The following is a 25,003-nucleotide window of genomic DNA, read 5'->3' as shown; positions in this document are numbered from 1 at the left end:
AATGTGCGTGCATAAATACTAGGACACGTGTAGAAGTGCGGCAGGCGGCGAGCGTGCCATTAAAATGAAATGATGAATGGGTTTATCTCCGCTGCGCACACAGGCGACACAAAGAGGAACGGCGAGGGCAGCAACAGAATCAATGCCGCCGCCGGCGGCGACCAATATGCGTACGCTAAGCCTTTTCAAAGAACACGCGTGTGCAGGTGCGCGTGTCTTTCATTTTCAGGCGGAAGCTGCGGCTCGTACTCAATGCTTCCGTTGTTTTTCCTCTGCCGGCTTCAAACAATCCCCGGTGAGACCGTTTAGTAGAAAATGCTACAAATGGAATCTGGAAAGCATTTTGCTCATGTTGTGCAGCGAAACAAGATGTTTTGATACCATGTCTGCTTGGCCACGTCCATCTGGTAGGCTCGGGTCAGCTCGTCCAGATGGGCCTGAAGCATGGGCTGCATCTCGTCGCGGGGCGACGGGGTGAGCGTGGCCGTCGACTGCTGGCCGAAGGAGACGGCGGCCGGCGAGGAGGCCAGCCCGCGCACGGGCGGGGTGGGCACGCGCTCCTCCTCTTCCTCCAGCTCGTCCTCCATGCCCTGGTGGAGGTACGTCTGCACCGGCATGGGCGGACCCCAGCCGTCGCTCTCGTACCTGGTCGGCAAAAGAGGCCGTGTAGCTATTTGCCGATATTGAGGACAATTATTATCAAAAGAATTTAGTGTTTTTAAAAACGATCCATTGACTTGTTTTTTTTTTTTTGCAATGAGAATGCTGAAAGATACGCGCCGCTAGCTGTCCTCATAGCAGAATTAAGAAAACGTTTATGAGGGACATTTGTCAGCGGGCGGCCGTGTCGGACGTTGGACGGCTGGCGTTTGGAGATTTACAGCGCACGCCGCACCTCATTTGGCGGCCAGCCTATTAAAGCGGACGACTCCACTAAATTGCAAACCTACCCTCCTCCGTCGTGGTGCTTGCCGGGGTAGTGGTCCAAGTCGGTGCCGGGAAGAGGGTGGATGGGGGGTGGGGGCAAGGGAACATTGGCCCAAGTGGAACCGTTGGCTTTGGCGCCTTTGGAAGAGGCCTTGGTCTTCTTCTTCTTCCCTCCTTTACCACCTGAAACGGATCGCCGCTATGAGAGCGAAAACAAGCCGAGGCAATACAAAAGAACTCAAATGGTTTTGGAGGCAGCTTCCGAAAAAGAAGCGCAAGCTTCTTTGAAACGGAGGCAGCCTTTCAACCGGCTGCCGCCTACACACAAAAATTCAAGGTCGCTTGATGAAAAGCATCCTCCCGTTGATCGATTGGCTGAAAAGGCGCCCATCTCCATAGAAACAGCGGCGAGGAGCTGTCCTCGCGTTTTGCCGCTCCACCCGCTTTGTGGAAAGAAAGAAGGGACAAGGAAGGAAAGAAGGAAAGAAAGAAAGAAAGCTAACGAGCGGCATGCGTCTCATCCTTTCCGTCTGTCTTTGCTAAAACGCTAACACATCACAACGCAGAGTTTTGCATGTGTGTGTGTTTTTTTTTTACTTTTGTCAGAGGAAACACAATTTGTCATTTTAAACGTTCAAAATCTGTCAACTGCCTGACGACTCCAGCTCCTGCTTCTTCTTTTTCTAGGAAGTGTGGTGGTCTGGCAAGGAGGTTCCCTCCAAATATGAAAAGTAGAGAGCGCGAGGGGCCTCTCGGCTCTTCTAAATTTAGACGCCTTGGGGTTTTTGGGGCACATAAGTGCAGGATTGCTCGTGTTTTCATTGGGTGCAGAGGAGGGAAAGCCGCACATAACTCAAAATAATCGGAAAGCATCTCCTATTTGATTTGGCTTAATGGCCCAAAAACAAGACAAAAATAGCAGTAAGGTGAGACGAGCATGACGGACGACAGCGGGAACTCAACCAAACTGGTTTGCTTGCTTGGCATCCGTACGTGGACCCAAATAAGAAATTCTGCTGGGGTATGGCTTGGAAACTGTAGGACTATTATTTCGGAACATGATGACCACGGCGGTCGTGCTCCACCATTAAAAGGCGTACGCAGGCAGCAAATTTGGCTTTTCAAATTAGGCTTGTAAAATGGCCGACATCACATCTTCTGAGATGATTGAAAAGGACTTTTTCAGCTAACCTGGAAGAGGGTTAGGTTGGCTTTTTAAAAATGTTTTACTTCTCGGGCGGGGGGAAAGGGAGCTGTCGAGTTGAGGCTCAAGAGGCTAATTGGGCCACGGCGTCCATTTGAGGGAACGCAGTCATGACAACGCCAAAGCGGGGGAGGCAGCGCAAAAGCTTCACCGGCGAGGGAGGGAGGGAGGGAGGGACGGCGTTCATCAAAAGCGTCGCGGATGTCGGCCTTGTACATGCAAATTCCAAATCAATGAAGCAATTAGGAGAGCTGTCAATCAAGAGGCGGAGCGGCCCCGGGGGAGGCGTGTCCCGCATAAAGAAAGCCAACCAACCTGAGAGGCTGCCGCTTCGCTCGGAGCTGTTGTGAGAGCTGCTGGTGCTGAAATCTTGCGAGTGGTTGTGCGGAATTCGATTAGACGGCCCGTCGGTCAGCCGGTAGTCGGGAATGAAAAAAGCTACAAGTGGGGAGGAGGCCCAGGACAAGCAAAGCGTCAAAGTGGCGTCAGGTGACAGGCAGCGCCAGCGCATGCGGTTAAAGCGCCCAGCCAGCCAGCCAGCCAGCAAGCACGACGGGAGCCCAACTTGAGTGACATGACATTTGAAAAATGCTTTTCTTCTTAGGAAATATTGTTTTTCGGAAGTGTAAAAGATAAATAGATTAAATTATAATAAACTGTAATCAATTATAAGATGTGAAATACATGAAAGTGGCGCCTCATTATTCTTTGGCTCAACATAATGCACAGTGGCACCAAAGAAACAAACATAAGCGGAGGCTTCAAGACGCGTCTTCATTTACAGATCATGTTTTTCCCAACAGGCGGAAATAGCGCCATCATTCACACGCACGTGTGCATTCTATGGCCACAAAGTGGAATCAATCACTTTTCAGACTGTTGGCAAATGAGACCATACATATGCATGAGATCCCGTCTGAGGAATACTGATTCCGCCATTTACAAGTAATTAATCTGTGTCGCTTTTACAATGCGAGTCAAGCTTGGTTGAATTATAATTCACCTGGGGAACCGGAGCTTGTTTACTCAAGATGGGAGGAAACGGAAGGAAGAGCTCAAACAAAACCACACGAGGTATCGGGGCCGACCGACGCCGTCCGGCTGCCCACTTACTGTTGTTGCAGGAGTTCTTGTCGGGCAGCGAGTAGCCCAAGTTGGCCATCTCCTGCTTGGCCTGGAGCGAGGCCTTCCACTGAGACTCGGGCAGCTCCACGGCCAGCTCGTGGATGCTGCCCGAGTGCAGGATCTGCGTGGTGGCGTAAGGGGTGGCCTGCGACGCCTGGCCCGGGCTGCCGTAGTTGCCTTTGGTGGTGAAATCGATGCTGCTGTAGATGGCGCCGTCCGACAGCATGGTCCCCGTTTTGTCACCCTGGTTGTTCGGGATATCTGCCACAAAAACGGGGAAGAAATACAAATTGTGTAAACAGCGCACGAATGTGGCAGGGGCGGCGCTAGTCTAGTTCCGTGCAGGGCCGGGCCACCCCAAACATGTTGACTTACCACCTTTTTATAGACAACGCAGGTGGGTATCAAATGATGTGCTAAAATCAATGCTAATTTTGCAGACGCTACAATAATTGTCCACCCAATGCTCTGCTTCTTTGAAATAGCCAGCCCTGGCTTCTATCTGTCCAAAATTTGTATGCACGACGCTGGCTGTGAGTGAGAGCGAGCCTGGGAAGTAGCAGCCATCTCCCCCGCCCTGCTCACATGCCCAGCCAAGGGGAGATGATGTAGAGCCACGGCGGAAGCTTCCGCATCTGCGCCAGTCGAGCTGCGCCTGTCCTTCACGACTGGCTGCCTCACATCGTAACCCCCCCCCCCCCCCCCAACTCCCGTTCCTCTGCTCAAAGCAACGACGAGGGTGTGACAGCAACAGGATGAAACGTTCTCCATTAGTCACCCCGGAGGCTTTGCGCCGTGCGTATCCTACGCATATGTGCACGCGAGCGGACATGATATGGGTAAAAGCGGCGAGGAGATCTCCCCCGGCTCACCTCCGCGGCCATAGTTGGCCAGATCATTGGGTCCCCCGGAGCCGCTGTTGACAGGCAAGCTGGTGGCGGGCCAGGAGTCGGCCAACCAGGGGTAGCCCGGGTCGCTGGCGTTCAGTAAGCCCGGCCGACTGGGAAGAAAAACAAAATGAGAAAGCAGCTCGTCGTCTAATGAGTGGCCTAAGCCTCATTTAATACCGAGCCCAACCTTAACCCTTAAAACCTCGGACCTGCTCCCCCCCCCCCCGCCCACGCGGTTTCAGGCGTGAAGAACAAACGCCCGGCAGCAGTCGGCATCCAAAGTCGAAATGCAACACATGTGAGAGAGTTGCCAGGTGGCGGTGCGAGATAAGCAGACGGCGAGCCTCTGAAGAACCGTGAGAAATCCGCCAATATATTTCTCCCCGCCACAAAGTCGCAATTCCGTTTGGCAAAAAGCGTGGCTTCATCTCCATCGCTTCTCCCGCTGAGTTTTTGTCACGCGAGAATGCGCTAATTCACACATTTGCTTTTATGACCAGCTTTTTTCTTTTTGACTGCATTTAATGTCCAGACAGCTCCAAATCTTTACAGTCAACGACACTCGCACTTTTTATTGATGGGCCCTCGTGCACGAAAAGCCTTGTAAATAAATAAATCATAATAAAAAAAAGAATACACAAATAAATAAGCAAATAAATAAATTAATAAAAAAATATACACAAATAAATAAATCTGTCTTGTCCTACTGCATGTGTGTGTGTGTGTGTGTGTGTGTGTGTGTCGCCCTCCCCCGCCAGCCCAGCGGTGAGTTTGAAAGACGAGCGCCTGACAGCTGAATGGCTGCGTCGTCCTTGCATCCGTCACACCGCCGCACTCCTGCTCGGGATAATTAGAATAAGACTGATTTCTTCTGGGGATATTTGTGATACACACACACACACACACACACACACACACACACACAGCGTGTCAGTGCGGACGGCGGCGAATGGGCTGCTCACGGCGAGGGGGCGGTCATACATCCAATGAAAAGTTGACACCTAACTTTTAATCCCCCGCCTGACCCAAGATGGATGGCAACCTTGGCGGATCAAATCTCATCGGTGTCGCGTTGGACTGACAAAAAGCGCGCCGTAAATATGCCAAACGGAAGGAAAGTTCATTCATCAGGTGTTTATGGTCTCGGCCGACGGGCCCGATGGGTGGCGGATTAAAAAAATTGACGTGAGCCAGCGTAAAACATCCCTTTGGCCTTCAAAAATTGCCAATTGCCGTAGCAACAATGTCGAGCGGCCCGAGTTGGCCGCTCGTGGAAGTGAATCTTCACTGCTGAAATATTGATCAGAGCAGATATTAGCCGGTGAGGAATTAGTCCGAGTCGTCTTTGATCAATTTCAAGCGGGAAGCAAATCTACCAATCTGCTGACTATTCATCTTCCACAAACCATTTATTCTATGATTGATTGGGCCTAATTGTTCACTCATGGTGATTTGGCAGCAGCCAATGAGAAAGCTGGAATGGATTTATGATCATCTCATTTAAGAAGAAAAAATACCCCAACCTTGGTCACGCTATGAAAATGCTGCATGTTCTTATTTGGGGAGCAGATGGGCAAGCTGCAACATCTGGAATTTGACAAGCGGATTGGCGAGCTCCTAGAGGCGTCGCCCACGCTTGGCTAACTTCCGATATAACGGGCGTTTCAATTTTCTATGCCGGCGTGCAAATCAAAAGTGCTCTTGAGAGAACAACTTGGGACACACAACAAGATGGAATCCATGCCAACCAAATATTGCCAACTTTGTCTTTCTTGCAAAGGTTTGTTTATATAATATAGAAATATATATATAATCAAAATATATAAATAAATATAAATATATATAATATTTAGTATATTTACATATATTTATATGAAAAAATCTAGAAATAAAAATAGGTTAAAAGGACATGTTGATCCGTTTTGTTGGCTTATTTTTGCCCCGACTGTTTTTACAGTACAGAACACAAATAAGCACACACATGAATGATGTCACCAAGATGCTCTTTCAAGACCTTTCAGCCGGATGGAGCAGTCTGCACTTGGGGGTGGGCTCGGAAAGCGCACGCACACACTCACACACACGCACGCACCTTTCTCCTGGGTAATTATTTTTACATTATTACACGTGCTCAGATCCCGGCCGCCCACGCGAGGTGACAGGCAAATTTATCACTCGGGAGGGCTCCTGGCTTCGCCCGCAAAGATAAATGACAAAATAAAAGCCCTCTCTGCTTAAATTGTTTCGCTTAAATCCGCCGAGGAGATTGATGAGTTCATCTAGCGATGCATGAACGCACGCACGGGATGCGGCCCGAATGTATATTTCCGTATAATGTGCAGCTTTTTAGGAGCCGAGAGGAGCACAAACATCTGCTGGGTCGTGATGCATCACAATGTGCGTAGCTTTGGCAAATGGAGTCATAAAGAACGCAACTTCCTGTTTTGATGTGTGGTGGAAGGCACAAGTGGTGTGACCCGCTGATTTGTGCATTTTTGTGCATTTAATATATATGACGTCTATCATCGTCAATGACACTGAATGAGTTCAAATCTATTTTATACACACACATTTGAAATGCTTTTTTGACTCACCTCCCGTTGCTCATCAGGCCGCCGCCGACTCTCTGGAACGTGACTGCAGCAGGAGAAAAAAAAAAGACAAAGCAAAAGTGGCGACATATTAAATTTCCATGATTGCATTTAGTCAGGGGAAAAAAAAAAACAAAAAAAACAAAAAAAAAGGCCAATAATGAGTGTGACATGTTATCGCTTTGCATATGTCGGAGACGTTAGGTGTTGCTCAAGGACACGGCAAGCAAAACTCATTTTGTCTTATTTTTGCTGCGAGCTTCTTCTCATCAGGTGCGTGATTAAATCTGGAAAAAAAATGATTAAAAAAAGGCAGCGGGATCGTTCATCAAAGTGTCTGAATGTGCCTGATGCAGATAACAACATTGGCAGCCTTTCATCTGGCAACAGCGTCCACGCGTGTGGACGTATCCATTTCAAACCTTAACTCTCACTTCAAAGCCTAAATATCATTTTTGAAACCCTACCTCTGACTTTGAAACCACAAAGCCCCAAATGACAGACCAAAATGAAAGCCTAACCTCGTCTTGAACTCTTAACTACCACCAGAAAGCCAAACTTGATATTGTATCTTGGATTTTAAAAGCCTAATCCTTTCTGGAAACCCTGAGAACCCCACAAGCTTGAAACCCTACTACGAGAAACCCTACCGACATGAGTGGCAAACACTTTCTAAGCATCCCTAACCTTGAGCGGCTAGCCTGAATTTGCAGCCCCAATTATTATTTTTTTTTAGGGCGGCCTCTCAAGTTGACAGGCTCCAAAAAACACTTTGAAGCGGGACCGGCGTGACGTTTGCAACCTCTGTCGCCGCCGCCACCTCACAGAAGCGCCCGATGGCGCTCGGAATGCAGATGAATCTTTTTTTAATCAGCACTAAATGCAGGCAGGCAGGCAGGCAGGCAGGCAGGCAGGCAGGACATGATCAGCGTCTAAAAAAAAAATGCCATCACATCTCGCGGGCTGCTGATTTGACTTCTCTGGAGCTGACAGCTTTAGGAGGCCCAGACGTGACACATACATCACCTTCTTGTCAATACAGGCAAGAGCAGAGTCGCTCTTCACACTAATGTTGGAAAAATCACCCTGAGCCCCTGCCCCTGCCCCCCCTCCTACGTTTTATCTTTCTTTGCAGTTTCTATTGGAGCAAAAGAGATTTGGATATCACCAATGACATTTCCAAAATGTTCAACAGTTAAAATCGTAAGAAAATTTTTTGGGGGACTGTAAATATGGGCGAGGAAAAAAAAAATCAAAAATCAAATAAACACTAACAAATAACGCTAAGCCTGCAAGCTTGCGTTTTTTTTGTTGTCACTGTGCTCTAGAGGATTTTTTTTTTTTTTTTAACACACACCACTGGCTGCAATTCAAACACATACACACAAACAAAGAGAATGCAAACATGTAAGAAAGACTTTTGGGTCACAGCCAATATTTGGAAAGAAGACGTGGGCAAACTTTTGTTTAAGGGCCACAATTGACTTAAAACCAGACGAACGGGATGGAAAAAGTCATTCAAAGCTGGAGATTGTTTCACTTCCTCGTTTAACCTAACCACACAGACGCATTTACATACTGACATTAAATACAATTAAATCATTCACTGCCAGCCCAATGGACATTTGACATTTATAGCCGTCAATGGGAGTGAATGAGTTAATAAAACACCACGAATGGAGGTCTTGTAACCAACAAATATGGAGGGAAAACATGGATAATATTGTACGACGGGACTCGGTGGGTCTTGCTCGCCCATTCCTGCTTTATAATCCGTCCGATTAACATTAGCCATTAGCACAAGACGTTTTTGGGGGTGATGAGACGGGACAAATGAACAGTACCTGCAGGGGTGAAGGTGAAGGACTGAACTGCAAAACAAGAAGACAGAGAGGTTGCGTGTTAAAGCCTGAAGAGGGAAGCGCCGCTTTGGCTCAGGTGGGGGTGGGGAGGGGCTGTGTTTGCTGTTGATTGAAATTTTCCATTGCTATCGACTGCTTAGGACCAAAGAAGGTGCCCTTAAACTTAAGATGAACGCCCAGCTGGAGGCGAGGAAAACAACCACAGAGGTCACACCAAAGCAAAAGTGAAGAAAACACAAAATGGCACAAATGAAGTGCGTCACACAAGCCGCCATGGCGCCTATCAACGTTCCACCGCAAAGCTTCCCTTGATTGAGGGATGCCGACCTGCATAGTTGCTCAGGCCCTTCCTCTTCTTCCTGCGCCAGTAGAGCCAGATGCTGAAGCCCATGAGGATGACCCAGCAGGCGCCCCCGATGCCGGCGATGAAGGCGGGCTGCTTGACCACGTCGGTGATCTGCTCCGTGATGCTGTTGTTGCGGTTGCCGTGGATGATCACGTCCTGGGAGGCCTTGCCTGCCAGACAGACAGACAGACGCCGCACCAACTTTAAAACCATGGCTCCATTTCCAATCCCGAACCGAAACGTGACGCGGGCTAGCTAACCCTGGTGCTAGCTTGAAACTCAGCCTAAATTTAGCGCGCAAGCCTAGCATCATCTCGGAAGCCCGGTTTGTCGCACCTTCTAACTGAAGAGAAGCAACCACAGACAGGTGCAGAAGTAATCCAGTTGTGTGGAAATGGGAGTCAGAACATTGATTAACCTCAGACAACGTGCAATGATTTTCTGTGAACGATATCGACCGACGGAGCGTGACACCGAGTCGCCAGTGCAATATAATGCCGGTGAAAAAAAAAACAGCGCAAAGACAAAGCTTATAAGAAAAATCCCCAGGTGAGCGGCTTGTTTGCCAAGCCGGGGCCTTTAATTCACTCGGAGGCTGCTAAAACATAGCGACGGCGAGCCAAAGCTAGCGAGCGGACACACGGATCGATGGCCGGCGTGTTCCAGCGCTTCACACTTTTGATGCCGCCAACAGAGTCGGGCTGTGTTCTTAGGGAGTCACGCTGGGGAAATAAGGCCAACTACACTCAGAGTTTGGGATCATAATAACGGAGGGGGAGGGGGGGAAGCCCAATGGACACTCCATTAGGTACAGCTAAAATGTCCTTACCGATAATGATGGACTGGGGCTCACTCTTGACTCCGACCCCCGCGCTGGTGCTGGCGGCCACTTCCACCCGGTACACCACGCCCACCTGCAACCCGCCCACCACCACCGAGCGAATGGCGGCGTCCACCGTCTTGTTGACGTGGAAGCGCGTCTCGTTCGCGAGGCACCAGATCTGGACCCAAGAGACACAAATGGACGGAAGTCAATCAAGAGAGTTGAGAGAATTTCAAACTGGCTCACTCAAAACAGACATCAGAAGTCCACGTTGTAAGCTAACGAGGACATAGCTAACAAGCTCAGCTAACCTGGCATCCGTGTGATATCAGTGATTTCCGACATAGTCTTGTTTTTGGACTGACCTTGTACTCTTGGATGATACCATTCTGATGGTCGGGCGGAGGGGGGTCCCAGGAGATACTGATCGAAGTGCTGTTTTGGTTTCCCACGGTGAGGACGGTAACCTGCTGAGGTGGCGCGCTGGGGGCTGTGAACACAAATGGGATACAAGCGTTAGGAAGTGCTCACAGTCAGAAATGAGAACCATGCCTCACTATTGGCGCCACTCGGTCCTTGTACGTCGACAAAACAGTCTTCAAAATGTTTTCTCATTTCCGCAGCGGGGCGGAAGCAGAGCTCCGACTACTGACAGGTCAATTACTGGAGCGCCGGCTCCGGCTCACCTCGCCTCCATCCAAAATGGCACTTGTCACCCAGTAAATCTGGGCTCATCCCTCAGCGCCACTGGCCGTGGGTTCCCAAGATGAATGGGCCCCCTTATGAAGTCGCCACCTCCAGCAGATTAGAAACAATCCAGCCAAGGAGAATCTGATCAAACGGCCTTTAAATCCAGGTGACTCGCCGCGGCGCCGCAGCCAATGTCCTTCAAAGTCAATGCTAAGAATGATTTAGCGGCTTATTATCATGCATATTTGTGCTAAACAATTCCCATTTTTCATTAGAGCCCACCCTCAGAGGGGCGCTAATAGAGCCATTAGCCGCGTGATGTATGGCGGGCGCAAATGTGACCTCCTGTCTCTCATGTCGGCGCCAACGCCGACGTGCCGGATAATGAAGAAATACAAACAAATCTTACGGGAGTCGGCTACGATTGCTCATCGGACGATCGGGCTGCGTCACTTTGTCAAGATGACTTGCGGGATAGAAAAATAATATATTATTTCTGAGTCAGTTCAGTTCTAATGAGCACAAATGGAAGCTATGAGACTGATAAGGCCTAGGTCGATATTATTTGTCCTCGACAAACAGGTGGTGACAAAGCGTTTTTTGCTTTTCCGGAGACCATCTTGGGAAATAAGAATCGGACACCACGTCCAGCCACGACTTCTATCTTTACGGAACAACACAACCAATAACGACCCGTCCAAATGGACTCCGAGGGAAATCTGTAAAGGTGCCGGCTAACGGTCAGCGCTAAATTTTAATCACTCCCAAAACTTGACTTCTCCATCCATCTTCCCGCTGTCTCAGAGGGGCTCGGACGGACTATCGGCTCCGAACAGGCTCGGCGGCGGTGAGAGTGGGGTGAGGGTGGGGGCTTTCAGGACAGAAATAGAAAGCGCTCAATCGCTCCGAGATGCAGATAGAAGCTGAAGCGGGAAGCGTTATCTGCGCCGGTCATAGCTGGGACGCAAAGAAGAACCCTCGGGGGAGGCTGCCCGGCGTGTTTTCTCGGTCTCTGACGACACTTCCATCGCTGCGAGTGGAGATACGCTCTCTCGGAGCAAGGGCGGGGAACAAATGGACCTGTCACCCTGACGGGATGTGAACAACACACGAGGCGAGCCGCCGTGCGCCGAGGCGAGATGGCCTTCGTCACCGCAACGACCGTCACGTCTGTCCCGGGAGTTTGCTCTATCATTTGAAGGCCACTTATAACGGCCCAACTTCCTCATTCCTCAACAAAGCTCCTCGACCTTATCCTCTCCCAATCGGGTTCCAGTTAACGAGTCGTTTTTTCCGAAAATTCCCCCAGGATGGCGGCCATTTTATTGACATATCGGCTGCAGCCGTGCAATAAACAGAAGTGTGTGTTGGGTGGGTGGGCTCCCTCTCGTGGTAGGTGGGTGCAAAATCACCGCTTAAACACAGTTCAGTTGTATTTCATCTTGAACTCATTCACTGACAATGACGGGTATAGCCGTCAAAGATCTATTTTAACTAGCATTAAACGAGTTAAATTGGAAGCATTTTCATTTAATCTTCTTCTTTTTATGGACACATTGCGCAATGCACAGGCAGTTGTCGTGATTCATGCCGTCACTTCTCTCAACAGCTTTTTGTGAATCATCGTGGGGATAAATACAACTACGAGAAATATTTCACTCATAAAGGAGACAACGAGCACCCCGGGCACGAATTGTACAGTCATAAGATTAAAGCCATCATCATCGATCGCGTCGTTTGTGATACCGTCGACGTGTCAAAGCAGGCCTGAGGTACTGTTGAAGAACCTCAAACATAACGTTGGATCCTAGAAGTCAGAATGGTACAGATGTGCCAACACCAAAAGCAGACCAGGTACAAGATGAGACCTGCAGCCAAAGTGAGCGCAGACTAATTGACGGCCGGGAGCACCGATGACTGATTCTGCAACGGTGCAATTAGAAGTGTGAGCGTGTTGGGGGAAACTCCCGTGCACTCGGGACATTACGCCACACCGATGAAGACAGTGAAGTCCGGAAATACTGCAATGTATCTCAAGGGGGTGACAGCAAGTTGTTCCCCGAGGAGATACTCGGCTTCAGCAAAAAAAAAAAAAACTTTGCTCCAAACTCATTTGGGCTGCGGAAAACTGGGTTCTTTAACTTCAATAACATTGGTTTTAATGTTTCCTACTTTACTTTCTACCAAGTCCAGCATCATAATATGCCACAGTTAATATTATTTTAATTTTGTAGTTTGAATCCCGATAGTCTGGTAGCTTTATGCTCCGCTGAATATAAAGATTATTTCCGCAAAGCAATTCCCGGCCCGGGTCATGAGAGTAACTTCGGCCGTGCACAGACTTGTTTTTTTGTGCGCCACACCGCTCTGCAACCTTGTCAGAGCTTGTCCGAATCAAACGCGCCCGCCGCCATCTTCGCACGGCTCCAATGGCACCTCATGCCGACACCCGCCGGGGTGATGGATTAGCGGTCAGGATGCAAACGCCCCGCACACACACGTAAACAAGTCGCCGGGCAAAAAAAAAGCAGCATTTCGTCTCGGTATCCGAGCGATATGACAAACGGCGGCCTCGGGCCCTCACGAGTCAGCCTTGGCGTGGCGAGACATCGTACCTTCCTCGGTGGTCCGCGCCGTCTTGGATTCGCTGTCCGTGCCTTGGAAGTCGTTGAAGTAAGGCCGTGCTTTGATCTCGTACACGATGCCCTTCTTCAGGGACGACAGGAGGGCGCCGCGCTCCGACGGCACCTTCACTTCCTGCGTCTGCCAGTGTCCCGGCGAGGGCAGCCCTGACGTCTGCCTGTACAGAACTCTGTAGCCCTGGATGAACTGCGACAGGCGATCCACCTGAAAAAGCCCATCAGAGGTTGGTAAAAAACCCCCCAAAAAAACCATTGAATGCCATTGACGGGAAATGTCGTCAACAAGCCTCTGCTTAGTTCATATTCCATGAAAAATGAATCCAAATGTTACGATTAGACGAGTGGGGGAAGATAGAACACATTTTTGGAAAGACAATTTTTGACTTGAGTTCCCCTTTAAGACAACTATTTTAAATATGTCCTTAGAAAGTGGCCCTATTAAAAATGACAGTTTTTTTCCTTTTAGGCCATGTACTCCCTCATATTGCTTCCATGACACTTTAGAGGCCGTTACTAATTTAATGGTCACTTTTATCACCGGCAACGTCCACGTTTAGCTTAATGAACGCTCCGACATTAACGGGCGTCGCCCGCCTTACGAGTTACCACCTTGAAAGACGTCAGCGTGTATTCTAAATACCAGCCAGCACCTCCCAAATGCGTGCCATTAAATAAAGACAAGAAGCCCCCACTAAGCAAAAGATCGCAATAGTCGCATCATTCATCGTAATGGCTTGTTAACAGTACAAGCAAAAGCCCAGCTTTCCAAACGACATATTAAACAGATGCTTTTTTTTTCTCCCCCCCCGCCAGAGTAAATCAGTGAAATGGCATCGGCTGACTTATTAAAGAAATGATTTGGGAATATAAAAGATCTCGGAGCGGAGGTTCGGGCTGTTTACAGAAGGCGCTGGTGATTGATGAGGGTAGTCGCTTTTTGCGTTGATTGGACGTTGTCGTCGTAAAATAATAATATTTTTTTGAAAAAAGCCTTCGTCTTAAATTAGCTCGGCGAGTCCCGAGGTGATACTTATTACTCGGGTAAATAAACATGTCAGCGGGAAAACTGCTAATGTGGTGCGCCTTTGGAAATGGAAACAAGCGCCCCCCCCCTCTTCTTCATAATAGATGCGTGCGTGTGTGTGCGTGAAGACCTGAGTGATTTATACGAAAGAAAAAAAAAAAAATCAGGTTAGATGAGTTTGTGGCTGCTTGGTGATTTGTCACATGCGGCAGAATGCGCTGATGCTGTGAAATGTAAGCGTTTGCACATACGGCCAAAGAAAGCAAGATAAATGCGTCACATCATAGCAGGAAAAATACTGTTTGCTAAACACTTTATTACCATAAACATTCATTTCTGTCAAATTGAAAATGCGGCTCGCAGAATCAAAACAAGACGGATCAACGACCACGTGGTTCTACTTACTTGGAGCTGCTTCTGCTGTAGATGTCAATTACCACCAATGTGTGTGTGTGTGGTTTTTTTTTTTTGCACTCACCGTCCAGGTGACCTGGATGGCCGTAGGACTCAACACCACAGGGTTGTGCAAGCGGACGATGACCTCGCCCAGCTCTTTCTGCACGTGTCGGTGGTCCACACCTTGAGCCGGAGGACTGATGTCTGCAAGAGCACAGAGATCTTTTTATGAAGCGCCCGCCTTGATGCTATTTAGCCAAAAGGCTGATCATCATCAACTGTAATAAAATCTCCAACGAGGCGGTAGGAGGTCCTTTCTGCCCGTTATATTCATTAACGTAGCGGGGACGACAGTAACTCACTTAAGCCGTTCCGAGAGCAGACATGCTCACTTCTCGTAATTGCTTAAGTGTAGGCAGTAATGAGGCCGGGCTGAGATGGACCCATTTGACCTCTGGAAACCTTCTGCCGTATTTCAACGCAAAGATGACGGCCTACCTTGCGTTCTGACAGGCTCGGACATGGGACTCGGGTCGCTCACGCCGTGGTTGTTGACCGCCCGGACCATGAACAGGTAGATGGTGTTGGGCCGCAGAGCCTTGACGGTGAACTGGGTGGTCTTCACGTGATCGGCCACCGTTTGCCAGCTGTTGCTCACCGACTGGCTGCGAGGGGCAAAGTTCAAAGTAACAATAAAAATACAATCGGAATTGACGGCCAGCGAACCAACCCGGTTGAAATTTCAAACCTGAAGGCCTCGATGACAAAGGAGCTGACGGGCGACGCGCCGACCAGCCCGGCCTGCCAGGATAGCGACACGCTGCTCTTGGTGACGTCGGTCACCTGCGGCTTGGAGGGCGGGCCCGGGAGCTCGTCGTCGCCGTGGGGCTTTGGGAGAGATACGCCGCCGGCTTCTGCACAACGTGAGAACGGAAAATAATAAAAAATAACGTAGCAAATTGAAAAGCGCCACCATGTACGTACCTTTGACCTCAAGAAAAGCGCTCCATGACGTCTCCCCGCTGGAGCTGGTGGCTACGCATGTGTAGATCCCCGAGTCGGATAGCTTTAACAGAAAAACACACCAAAAAATTAAGGCTGGACAACTATCAGTAGGTTGCGGGCGAAATTTAAATGTATCGAGGACACGCGAAGGCTGTCGATACCAGCCACAGCAAAAGAAAACACTTGAGTCCCCTTCGACAACAGAGGGCGCTACCACTGCGGTAGCCTCACCTGTCATTGTGTTCAGTGAAATTTGACGTCCTAAAAGTCATCAAGGGTGAAAACTAACCTCATGCAACACCAATGTGAACTGGACCACTTGTCAGAAACACACACACAGAGAAGAAAAAAAAAAAATCACTGGCGTTCCAGGGCCGTAAAAGCGCTGGCGGCGACTTTTACGAGCGGGCTATGCCTTCCCGGCGCTGACGCTAATTTCCTAATGAATTTCATTTCCTACTCAGCACCCTTCCATCACCATTCGGGCTTCCTTCTCTCGGTTTCATCGCCGTCCCTCCCGCCGACCACAACAAAGCTAATTCACTTAGGGCATGCCGGGCGGGCCGCACCGGCCCCCGGGAGCGACGACAGCTGGCCCGTCCCTCGGTCCGTCCTTCCTTTGTTTTTGCTTGTGTGTTGTGTCAAGCGTAATCGATATTCCGCCGAGGCCTCGGAGTGTGGAAAGGAAGATGAGGGCGCTTTCGATTTAATCTACTCTAAAAGTCTGCATGTGTGTGCAGCGTATCCTCCAGCTGGAGACCATCCAAGTGTTGCTCCATCAAACTATTAAGAGCAAAAATCAATGCAGCCTATTCATCTCCTCCTGTCAATCAACTTGATCGAAATGCCTGCCACAAGTCAAAGCAACTTTTTTTTTTTTTTTTTCTTACCTTGAGGTTGGTGATCTGCAAGCTGCCCAGTTCCTGCAGGGACATGCGAGGGTCTTTCCCCAGCAGACTGATGCCGTCCTTGAGCCAGCTGACCGAAGGGATGGGGTCCCCCGACGCCTGGCACTTCAGCAGGGCCACGCCGTCCATCCCCAACGTCTGGTTGGAAGGCCCCTGACGGATGACGGGCGGCGGTCTGTCCGACAGGACTGCCGAACCACAAACGGCAAGATGAAGAGACCTTTTGGACCTTCTGTTATTGGTGCTTAACAATTATAACATGATTCCAGCACTTTCATTTCTTTCATTTCAGTTGATTTGTTTTCGCAGACCATATAAAAAGATGTGGGGGGCCGTATCTGGCCCCCAGGCCTTGAGTTTGACACCAATGCTCTACAGGCAACTTCCTCAGGTAATGAAGCGTTTGTGCTCAAAAGAGTATTTCTGAGGGGGGCGGGGCAGGGGCGGGGCTTCTTTCTATGACAGAGAGGACATCAAAATGTGAACTCAGGAATTAACTGCGGCGCATTGCAGCTGAATAATGGCGCGCCCCCCCCTCGGCGAATCACAGAAGCCACATTAATTAGACGCTATGGATTAATGACACCAGACCTGCGGGGGGGGGGGGGTAATTAGCCAGTCAACTACCTCTGTAACCTTTCAACACGTTATCGCAGCCTTCCCTTTTTACACGAAGGGCAGAATTGACGTGGTGATTTATTTTTGTTTTGGGGGATTTCAAATGAAGCTGTGGCTCCACCATGTAAATCAAAAAAAGGAGGCGAGGCAGGCGCAGCTGCTTCTTTTCCAGAGCCTCCCTCTCGGCCTTGACCACCAAGGCCCGGTTGAGGATGCGCCCGTGCGTTGTGGGAACGCGGGCCGCATTCCGAGCCTGATGGATGTGCGAGAACGACGGCGGGAGAGCGGGCCGAGGGGCCTTGGATTTCCGGATCAGGAATTTCTCATTACCGATCTCCTTGACCCCGGCTGACACGTCGTCAGTAAATCACGTAGCGGCCGCCGCGGCTACACAAGGCGCAGCCCTGACCTCCCTCCCACCTTTATAGCCCCCTCGTACCGTGTCACCTCGTATGTTCATTCCAACTTCCTGGCCAGATGGGGGAGGAGGGGAGGGGAGGGGACGGGAGGGGGTCGTCTCCCTCACTATTGCAGTCACTCAATCACAGAGTCTCTCAAGCAACCGACGGGCTCAACTTGAACTCAAGGACGGTGATTTAGTGGGGAATTGACAGACCTTGTAGTTTGTTCTCACCTCCATTGTCAAAGAACAAAACAAATTCTGCCTGGCAAGAAATGGTCACCCAGCCAAGAGTCATCATTTGTTCATCTGTTTGATTTGATTTGGAAAGTTGCTAGGAGTGCCATTGGAAAGGAAAATGGGTTTTTACCGTCGGTGACCTCCAACTGCGCCTTGGCCAGGATGCTGCCGGCCACGGTCAGCGCCTGGCAGATGTAGTAGCCGGCGTCGGCCCGCTGCACCGAGGCGATGGTGAGGGCGCCGCTGGGCGACACCGAGAAGCGGCCGTTGGGCTGCTGCGGCTGGTTGGGGAACATCAAATTCTGCGACGAGAAGAATCAACGGCCCAATTAGACGCACGCTAGCCCGCTTGCTAACACCACCGAGAGAAATCTTATCAAGACACCTAAGAACTGATCTACGCAAGGAAGGGGAAGAAAAAAAGTCTTGGCTCTTCGCCGCTGGAGAGCAAACACATTAGAATTAATGACGGCAAACTGCTTGAAAGCAACAAACGATGAATTTAACAAATTAGTTTAACACTCCTCGAGAGGGAAAAAGGCGGCAAAGAAACATCGTTTTCCGTCACTTAGTCCAATTAACGACGCCGAGTTGGGTTGTAAATAATTAGCGTCGCACCTCTGCGGAACCCGTCCGCCTCCGTTCAACAGCCAGACACTCGCCAAAACATGTTCATTTGCCGGCGGTTTAGCGCTAAACGTCACGCCGATGACGTGCCCCTCTTCTACGGAGGACTTTGATGGCCTTCGGCGTGTGAATCTGCGTTTGTTTGAAACCGCGGCTGAATCATATCAGCGGGCTTCATCGACAAGTCCCGACCGGCTCCTAATTGGCGCTGTTGTCGAGTGTTGCGACGACTCGCAGGTATTTGAATGGCTTAACCGCTCTAGAGAGAGACGGGATCCTTCTTATCGGTGCGCCGGGTCACAGGGAAAAGCGATTAGCGCGCCGCCCGGGCTTTCCTCCGCCGGTGCATCGGGAGCATCAAGATGCTGATGGCAGATTGAGCAAGCTCTGTGGATTTCTTCGCGCGGGGATAGAAAGTCAAAAAGGCGTGGAATTTGATCAGGCAACCGATCCACAAACGACTGCACGCGGGCAATAAAGACGACAACGAGCATAGCGTTTACAACTTCGGGAAGTCGCACGCTCCTACCTGACTTCCTTCCTTCTGCCAGAACACGACAGGCTGCGGGTTGCCTTTGGTCTCGCACGGAAAGGCGGCGCTTCGTCCCTGGGCCACGATCTGGTCCCGCGGACGGATGACGAACTGCGGGGGAGCTGAAATGACAGATGACGTCAAACATCGGCACGCCCAACCAAAATCCACACAGCCTGATAGCTGCTTTTGCCTTGAACTCCACAACCCTCATCGCCATGGCAACCAGGCTGGCCATTCATCCAAAGAATGAATGGCAGTCACACTGACAATCACAGCAATCGCTACACAGGTCAGGTGCTACCATTTTTACCCGAAATGGGAGTCGGAGGCAAATGTTTGCCGCACCTCACGTCCGACGAGTCAAGTGTCAAACTTTGAAATGGAACGGCAAAAAGCCGGCGCGGTCGATAGAGCGGTAACGCGCTGCCGGTCGAGCACCCGAGTGAGACGTCGCGCCGTTGACAACTTGACAGAGGCGGTTCGATAATAAACACCAGATGGGAGACGAGCTAGCTTACTAACGGCTTCTCTCTGGAGCCTGCAAACAAACACGCTGCGGCTCAGCATCTTGACGGCTTGTGCGCTTTTCTCGGGAAACGCTCCTACCGATGCTAAGGATGTTAGCATTCAAATTGGAACTGATTGACTTTTGTGATCGGACCTCATAAGACTTGAGCGTGACAAAACAGCTATGACTTTTTTCAGTGTCCGCTAGCATGCTACGATTTAGCCGACGATTGCTACACGGCAACATGGCGCGCCCCGCTTCTTTTTTTTTTAATCATTTCTCAAGTTTGACAAGGCAGCTCGTTCCAGCGAGGCCAAAGTCGCTCCCATTTGGCGGCTTTTTCCGTGTAATCCCTCCGTCCGTCCCTCCCTCCCTCCCTCCCTCCGTGGGTGTGTGTTGCATTTGTGCAGTTGGGAAGGGTACAGATGGCGGCAGATTTACAGCCTTCTCGCTTGGCCTTGCTCGGCTTGGATATCTCAAAGCCGGCGACTGATACTGAGCTCCTAAATCTCGTTCTGGCGGGGACTCGGCCGCCTCCCTCGCCTTCCGCCATCCCACGCATCACATCGATAAACACGTCCAAAAAAAAAAAACTGCCACCGGCCGTCTTGTCCTTTCTCACGCTCTTTTATTTTTTTTTTTAAAGCCATCTTCATCAAATGTACCCACGCAAGTTAACTCATTCAGTGCCATTGACGTCAAAGATATGACCTGGCTTGGCAATGAATGATTTCATATTTACATAACTCGAAATGTTGCTATCTTGTTTTTGAGGCTTTCTGCAGGTCGCCAGGAAAGCCTGGGCGAGAGAAATGGGTCGATGGAAGTCAGCGCATGATCCTTTCGCAGCTTGAAAACTGATCTTGTTTTGATTTGGAACACATTAATGACACGTGAGACTCGGCATCCTGTCGTCACCCTAGCCGCAAAGAAAATGATCGTTGCCCATATTTAATTCGTGACAAGTGACATTTATCGGTCGGACAGGAAACCCGAGTAGAGAGGTTCATCTCCTCCTTCCGTGTTGTGCTAAGAGGTGATTGGATAAAAATGCAATTGGTGGCCTATTTTGGTGAAAAGCAAAAAAAGTGCACGGGGATGCAAAGAGGGCATGCGGGATGGAATCAAATCAATAAGGATGGTTGCTTACTCACCCACACGGCCTTCTGGAGACACGACAATGGAGGGGTGGACACACACACACACACACACACACACACACACACACACACACACACACACACACACACACACACACACACACACACAAAGAAAGAAAACACATAGGAAAAACATACAAAAAAATAAAGAAATCAAAGTCAGAATGAATGAAACCAAGCAAGACAGGGAAGGTCCAGTTTTTGCTCCCAATCTACAAAGCCCGCAAATTTTCAATGTCCAGTTTTGGGAGGTCCAACGCCCCCTGTTGGCAGACACTGGACCTTCTCTGTTTACCATCATGAACGCTACAATGCGACGTGTGCTTTGCAAAAAAAGCCAGGCAAGGGTGCAAAACATCTCAAAGGTGTTATTTCAATTTTAAAACCCCAAGATTGCACAGAAGCTGACATAAAAACTCTCGGGTAGGCACCCCCCCCCTCCCCTCCTCCTCGGGCCGCCTTTAAGCGCTCCCCCGCCGGGACCTCCGACGCGTGGCGTTTAATGGCGGCCAGAGTGCCGACAATGGCGGGAAATGATGGTTAGGGCCTTTTTATTAACCCCGCAAAGCCCCAGGTGAGGCAGTGGCGGCGTGCGCCAGCAAACTGGAAAATGGCTTGGCTGGCGACTGGATGATTGCGAAAGAGGGAGGGGGCTCCTCGCGATGGTAAATAATTAAACAGATTCATAGACTGCCGGCATCTCTGCGGGCTTGCGGGTGTCAGCGGTCGATGCAAACCTTGACATTTGGATTTTGCCCCGTTTATTTAACGGGGGACAAATGGACGTGATCCTTGAAAAGATGTATTGTTGGATAATATAAAGTGCATCAGAGGTTTTGGGACACCCTGAAGAATGTGTGCGTTACCTCGTACGGTGAGGGTGGCGGAGGCCTCCAGTTTGCCCACGCGGTTCTCCGCCGCGCAGCTGAAGGTGCCTTCGTCGGCGACGGACGCTTTCCTCACCCTCAGCACGTAGTCGTCCTTGTCGTACTTGATTTCGTACCTGCCGGGCGAAACGGATGATGCGTCAGGTCTGACAAACAAAAAAAAAACAAAAAAAAGACAACCAAAGTCCAGCTCCTGCCCGCCGCCGCTCATCCTGACAAATGGAGATTGCGAGGCGGATCAATTATTCAACGACGTTCGCTCGCAACCCTGCAAACGTCTTCAATATTCATGGAGTGTTCTTTTTTTTTTCTTTGCAAGAGAGTGCACGGTGTGCATCTTCATAAAGCGAGCATGGGGAGGAGGGGGCTCAGGCTTTGACTGAATGCGTGCAGGAAGCACACAAAAGTGCTTTCAATTGGCCCGCGGTAATTAAATATGTGTGCATTGTAAAAGACGTCGTCAGGATAAGCGTGGGGTGAAGTGGTGGTGGTGGGGGCTTTGCTTTGCTTGAAAAACGTTTGCCGCCGCCGCAACAACAGAATTGGCGACGTGAAGGCCATTTCACAGAAGCAACTCAATGAAAAGCATTGTGTGCTTATGCGTAGGCTGGACGATGACGATGGCGAGGAAGATGAGGATGGCTACGCACCAATCACGCAAAGTCTTTACGAAAAAAAAACACACACACAGACAATGCAAGTGAATTTGAAAAGAAAAGTCAAGTGTACCGACCCGAACGGTACTTAAGGAGTTGAGATTTTTTTTTTCTGCCTGTATTTCTAACACACTTTGTGTTTTTACGAGGTCATGAAAATCAATAATGCGTGCGTGTTTTCACGAGTCACGCGGCGCAAGAGAGCAACTTTAGAGGGATCTCAAAAAGGTGATGGACGCTATTCTTTGAAAAGCCCAGCGATGGCGAGCGCCGTTTAGCGCCGCTGATTCTCTGGACAATTTCATCTGGCGGCAGTTTGCAAGCGTACGCTCCATTTCGTCCTGAGCTGGAAACGCTCCACACACGTGCCGAAAGCACAATCCGAGCCGCCCGCCAACCTCTGGAATTGTTTCTTTTTATGTTGTTGTTTTTTTCTTGTGTGTGACATTTACCATTTAAAAACAAAGCAATTTTGTTTAGTTGCTTTTGATTCCATCCTTTATTTGTTTGTTTGATTATTTTTTTGTTTGATTTAATAATTTCAAAAGCAATGTATTCTTCATTATTCTGTGGCAAAATAAATGAGTAATAAATAAATAACAAATATTGAATAAATTAATATATAATGAATACATAAATAAATGACCAAGATAAATGAATACTTAAATGAAGGCTTTCTCATTGGCCCTTGATTTGCTTTTAAAGCTCAAAGCCAAAATGTGTCATCATCTTTCAAATTGGAATCAGAATCCCCCACGAGCTCATCGTGGCCACATGGAAGCAGACAACAACAAGGGAACAGTAGCTCTTTGTTGGCCCGTAACTCTCTTTTCCACCACCGCAGGAATGCCTGACCACAGCGCAGCCAACTTCACTCTTCCTGTACACACGCGTCTACAATCATCCAACACATCGTTGGCAGAGTGAATCGAAGAAAGTGCCGAGAAGCACTTTCCTGCCCCGATGTCTGTGGAAGGTACTACTGAGATAAAAAAAAAAAAAAAAAAAAAACGGGCCTTTAAAGAATTCTTATTTCTTTTACTGGCATGTTTGAGAAGCCATCAAAATAGCCCAAAAGGTCCGCAGCCCATTTTGAGGAGGCGGAGCGGTCTCATGCAAATGAGCCATCACGGCTAGCCCCGCCTCCTCTGCCGCAAAACCAATGCCGGGCACATTTTGTTGGCACATAATTGAGGAACTTGAACGTGGTCGACCAATTGTGATTGCAAGCGTCCCCCACCCTAGAGCTGTATGATGATGATATATGAAAATAGAATACAATGATTCAGAGGTTTCGATCCCCCCCCCCCTCGCCGTTTTGTTTTCCGCCTTCCCATAATAGTCCTCGCGTAATGAGACGCACTGAGGAACATATAAGATCAGCGGGCCGTTCAAAGAAAGCATCTGTTATGTCTTGACAACTTCATTTCCCATTTATGGATCTTTTCCCTGACATGTGCCAGATTGTCGTTTTAATTGTTTGCAACTCCCCGCGGGGTTCTTATGCAATTGCGAACAATTGAAAAGGTCCTCCGATGGTATCCTGGCACAGGGGATGCGTTTGGCTCTCGGCCGCGTTTGTTTGTTTGCTCAGCCGAGGCACCAGCTTGCCTCCTCCGAAAGGCAAAAGCGTCTATTCTGTGTCGTTTTCAGACGTATCAAAGTCAAGCCATGATTCCTTTTCCCGTGGACAAATCAATGAATTGGGATCTGGCCCTTGGTTGATCATCTAACTTGGAAGGTGAAAAGATGGTCTTACCTCCCACGAGGGACGTCAACGTCATCTTTCCTCCAGCGAACGTTGGGCTGGGGGTCTCCGGTCACCTGGCAGCGGAACTCCACCGTCTCGTCCTCCAACACCACTTGGTTGATGGGCCGGCGAACGAAGCTGGGTCGTTCTGCCAACGGAGAAAAAGGTAGACGCCAGTGTTTTCCAGCCCACGGGCGGAAATCAATCTTACCAAACACGGTGACTTGTGCCGTCTCGCTGTCCCGTTCTCCCACCATGTTGGTGCCCACGCAAATGTACATGCCGGCGTCGCTTTTCCTGGTGTTGGAGATCATCAGCTTGCCTCCGCGGATCTACGACAACAAGACGAGGCGTGAGTTTGGAGTTGGCGGACCTGGAGCGGGTCGGGCTCGCTCGGGCGCTCACCGTCACTCTGTCGTCCTTGTCCTCGATGCGCACTTTGTCCTTCTTCCAGTAGATGGTGGGCTCGGGGTGACCTCGGGGAGGAACGCACTCCAAGATGGCCGGCTCGCCCGCCGCCACCACCACGTCGGTCGGGTTCTGCCGGAAGTCGTCGCGCAGCACTACGAGGCAAGAAGTGAAAAGAACATTTTCAGCCATGCGGCTAGCTTAGTCGACGAGTTCCTCGTACCAATCGACCGTGAAAATCGATGAATCGCTCATCCAAGACTTGATGAATTCGCCGAGCCCTTTAAGTGTTGAATTAGCCGCTTCTACTTCACAGGGACTGGGCGAGCTACGGGAAAGCTAATTGGAGCTAATGGGTGTCCCGGCGGAGGGCGCTGAACAAACACAGACGGAGAGCCCCCGAGCTGCCGGCTAACGAGGGCCTCGCACATACGCCAAGCGCCCCAACCCCCTCCGACAGACGGCAAAAAAATGCCAGTGACAATATCGATAGCTGCTATCGCTATCGGGTACTTGGCCAGCCCCACTTAAAGCCCTAATTTGCAACCCAGCTCTGGTTTGAAACCTTAACCTTGACTTCAAACCCTAAATTGAAACCTTGTCCGAATCCCTTATTTGAAAACCTAACTAAGGTTTAGATAAGGACTTAAGGAATCCATGGGGGGGGGGGGGGGGTCGCCCTGACCTCGTCTCGCTGCTCTCAACTGCCCCCCCTACACTAATCCCTGGAATGCCACTTGGGGAATCCCCCATTGCGCCTGTGATGGATGAAGAGTGCCTT

The 25,003-nt window shown here is 49.8% G+C and overlaps 1 protein-coding gene across 1 annotated transcript in view; it reads right to left on the bottom strand.

Annotated features, from left to right (window-relative positions):
• The window catches only part of robo2 (roundabout, axon guidance receptor, homolog 2 (Drosophila)), a 149,427-nt gene that overhangs the window by 6,407 nt on the left and 118,017 nt on the right, over positions 1 to 25,003 (bottom strand). Inside the window, exons 4-26 of the mRNA XM_085916553.1 lie at positions 24,220 to 24,377; positions 24,026 to 24,146; positions 23,824 to 23,962; positions 21,388 to 21,524; positions 20,516 to 20,527; positions 18,848 to 18,972; positions 17,822 to 17,993; positions 16,416 to 16,621; positions 15,505 to 15,586; positions 15,269 to 15,434; positions 15,019 to 15,185; positions 14,603 to 14,724; positions 13,074 to 13,305; positions 10,134 to 10,258; positions 9,775 to 9,946; positions 8,927 to 9,115; positions 8,582 to 8,608; positions 6,741 to 6,783; positions 4,129 to 4,256; positions 3,245 to 3,517; positions 2,447 to 2,569; positions 951 to 1,110; positions 382 to 645 (exon numbers count right to left, since the gene is read on the bottom strand). Coding sequence (XP_085772679.1) covers positions 382 to 645; positions 951 to 1,110; positions 2,447 to 2,569; positions 3,245 to 3,517; positions 4,129 to 4,256; positions 6,741 to 6,783; positions 8,582 to 8,608; positions 8,927 to 9,115; positions 9,775 to 9,946; positions 10,134 to 10,258; positions 13,074 to 13,305; positions 14,603 to 14,724; positions 15,019 to 15,185; positions 15,269 to 15,434; positions 15,505 to 15,586; positions 16,416 to 16,621; positions 17,822 to 17,993; positions 18,848 to 18,972; positions 20,516 to 20,527; positions 21,388 to 21,524; positions 23,824 to 23,962; positions 24,026 to 24,146; positions 24,220 to 24,377 — 3,343 coding nt within the window. The remainder of the gene's footprint in view (positions 1 to 381; positions 646 to 950; positions 1,111 to 2,446; positions 2,570 to 3,244; positions 3,518 to 4,128; positions 4,257 to 6,740; positions 6,784 to 8,581; positions 8,609 to 8,926; positions 9,116 to 9,774; positions 9,947 to 10,133; positions 10,259 to 13,073; positions 13,306 to 14,602; positions 14,725 to 15,018; positions 15,186 to 15,268; positions 15,435 to 15,504; positions 15,587 to 16,415; positions 16,622 to 17,821; positions 17,994 to 18,847; positions 18,973 to 20,515; positions 20,528 to 21,387; positions 21,525 to 23,823; positions 23,963 to 24,025; positions 24,147 to 24,219; positions 24,378 to 25,003) is intronic.

The sequence above is a fragment of the Syngnathus leptorhynchus genome, chromosome 7 (genome assembly GCF_054491065.1).
Source record: "Syngnathus leptorhynchus isolate UIUO chromosome 7, UIUO_Slep, whole genome shotgun sequence".
In the NCBI taxonomy this organism is placed as follows: Eukaryota; Metazoa; Chordata; class Actinopteri; order Syngnathiformes; family Syngnathidae; genus Syngnathus; species Syngnathus leptorhynchus.
This window is presented reverse-complemented; position numbering and strand designations above follow the sequence as displayed.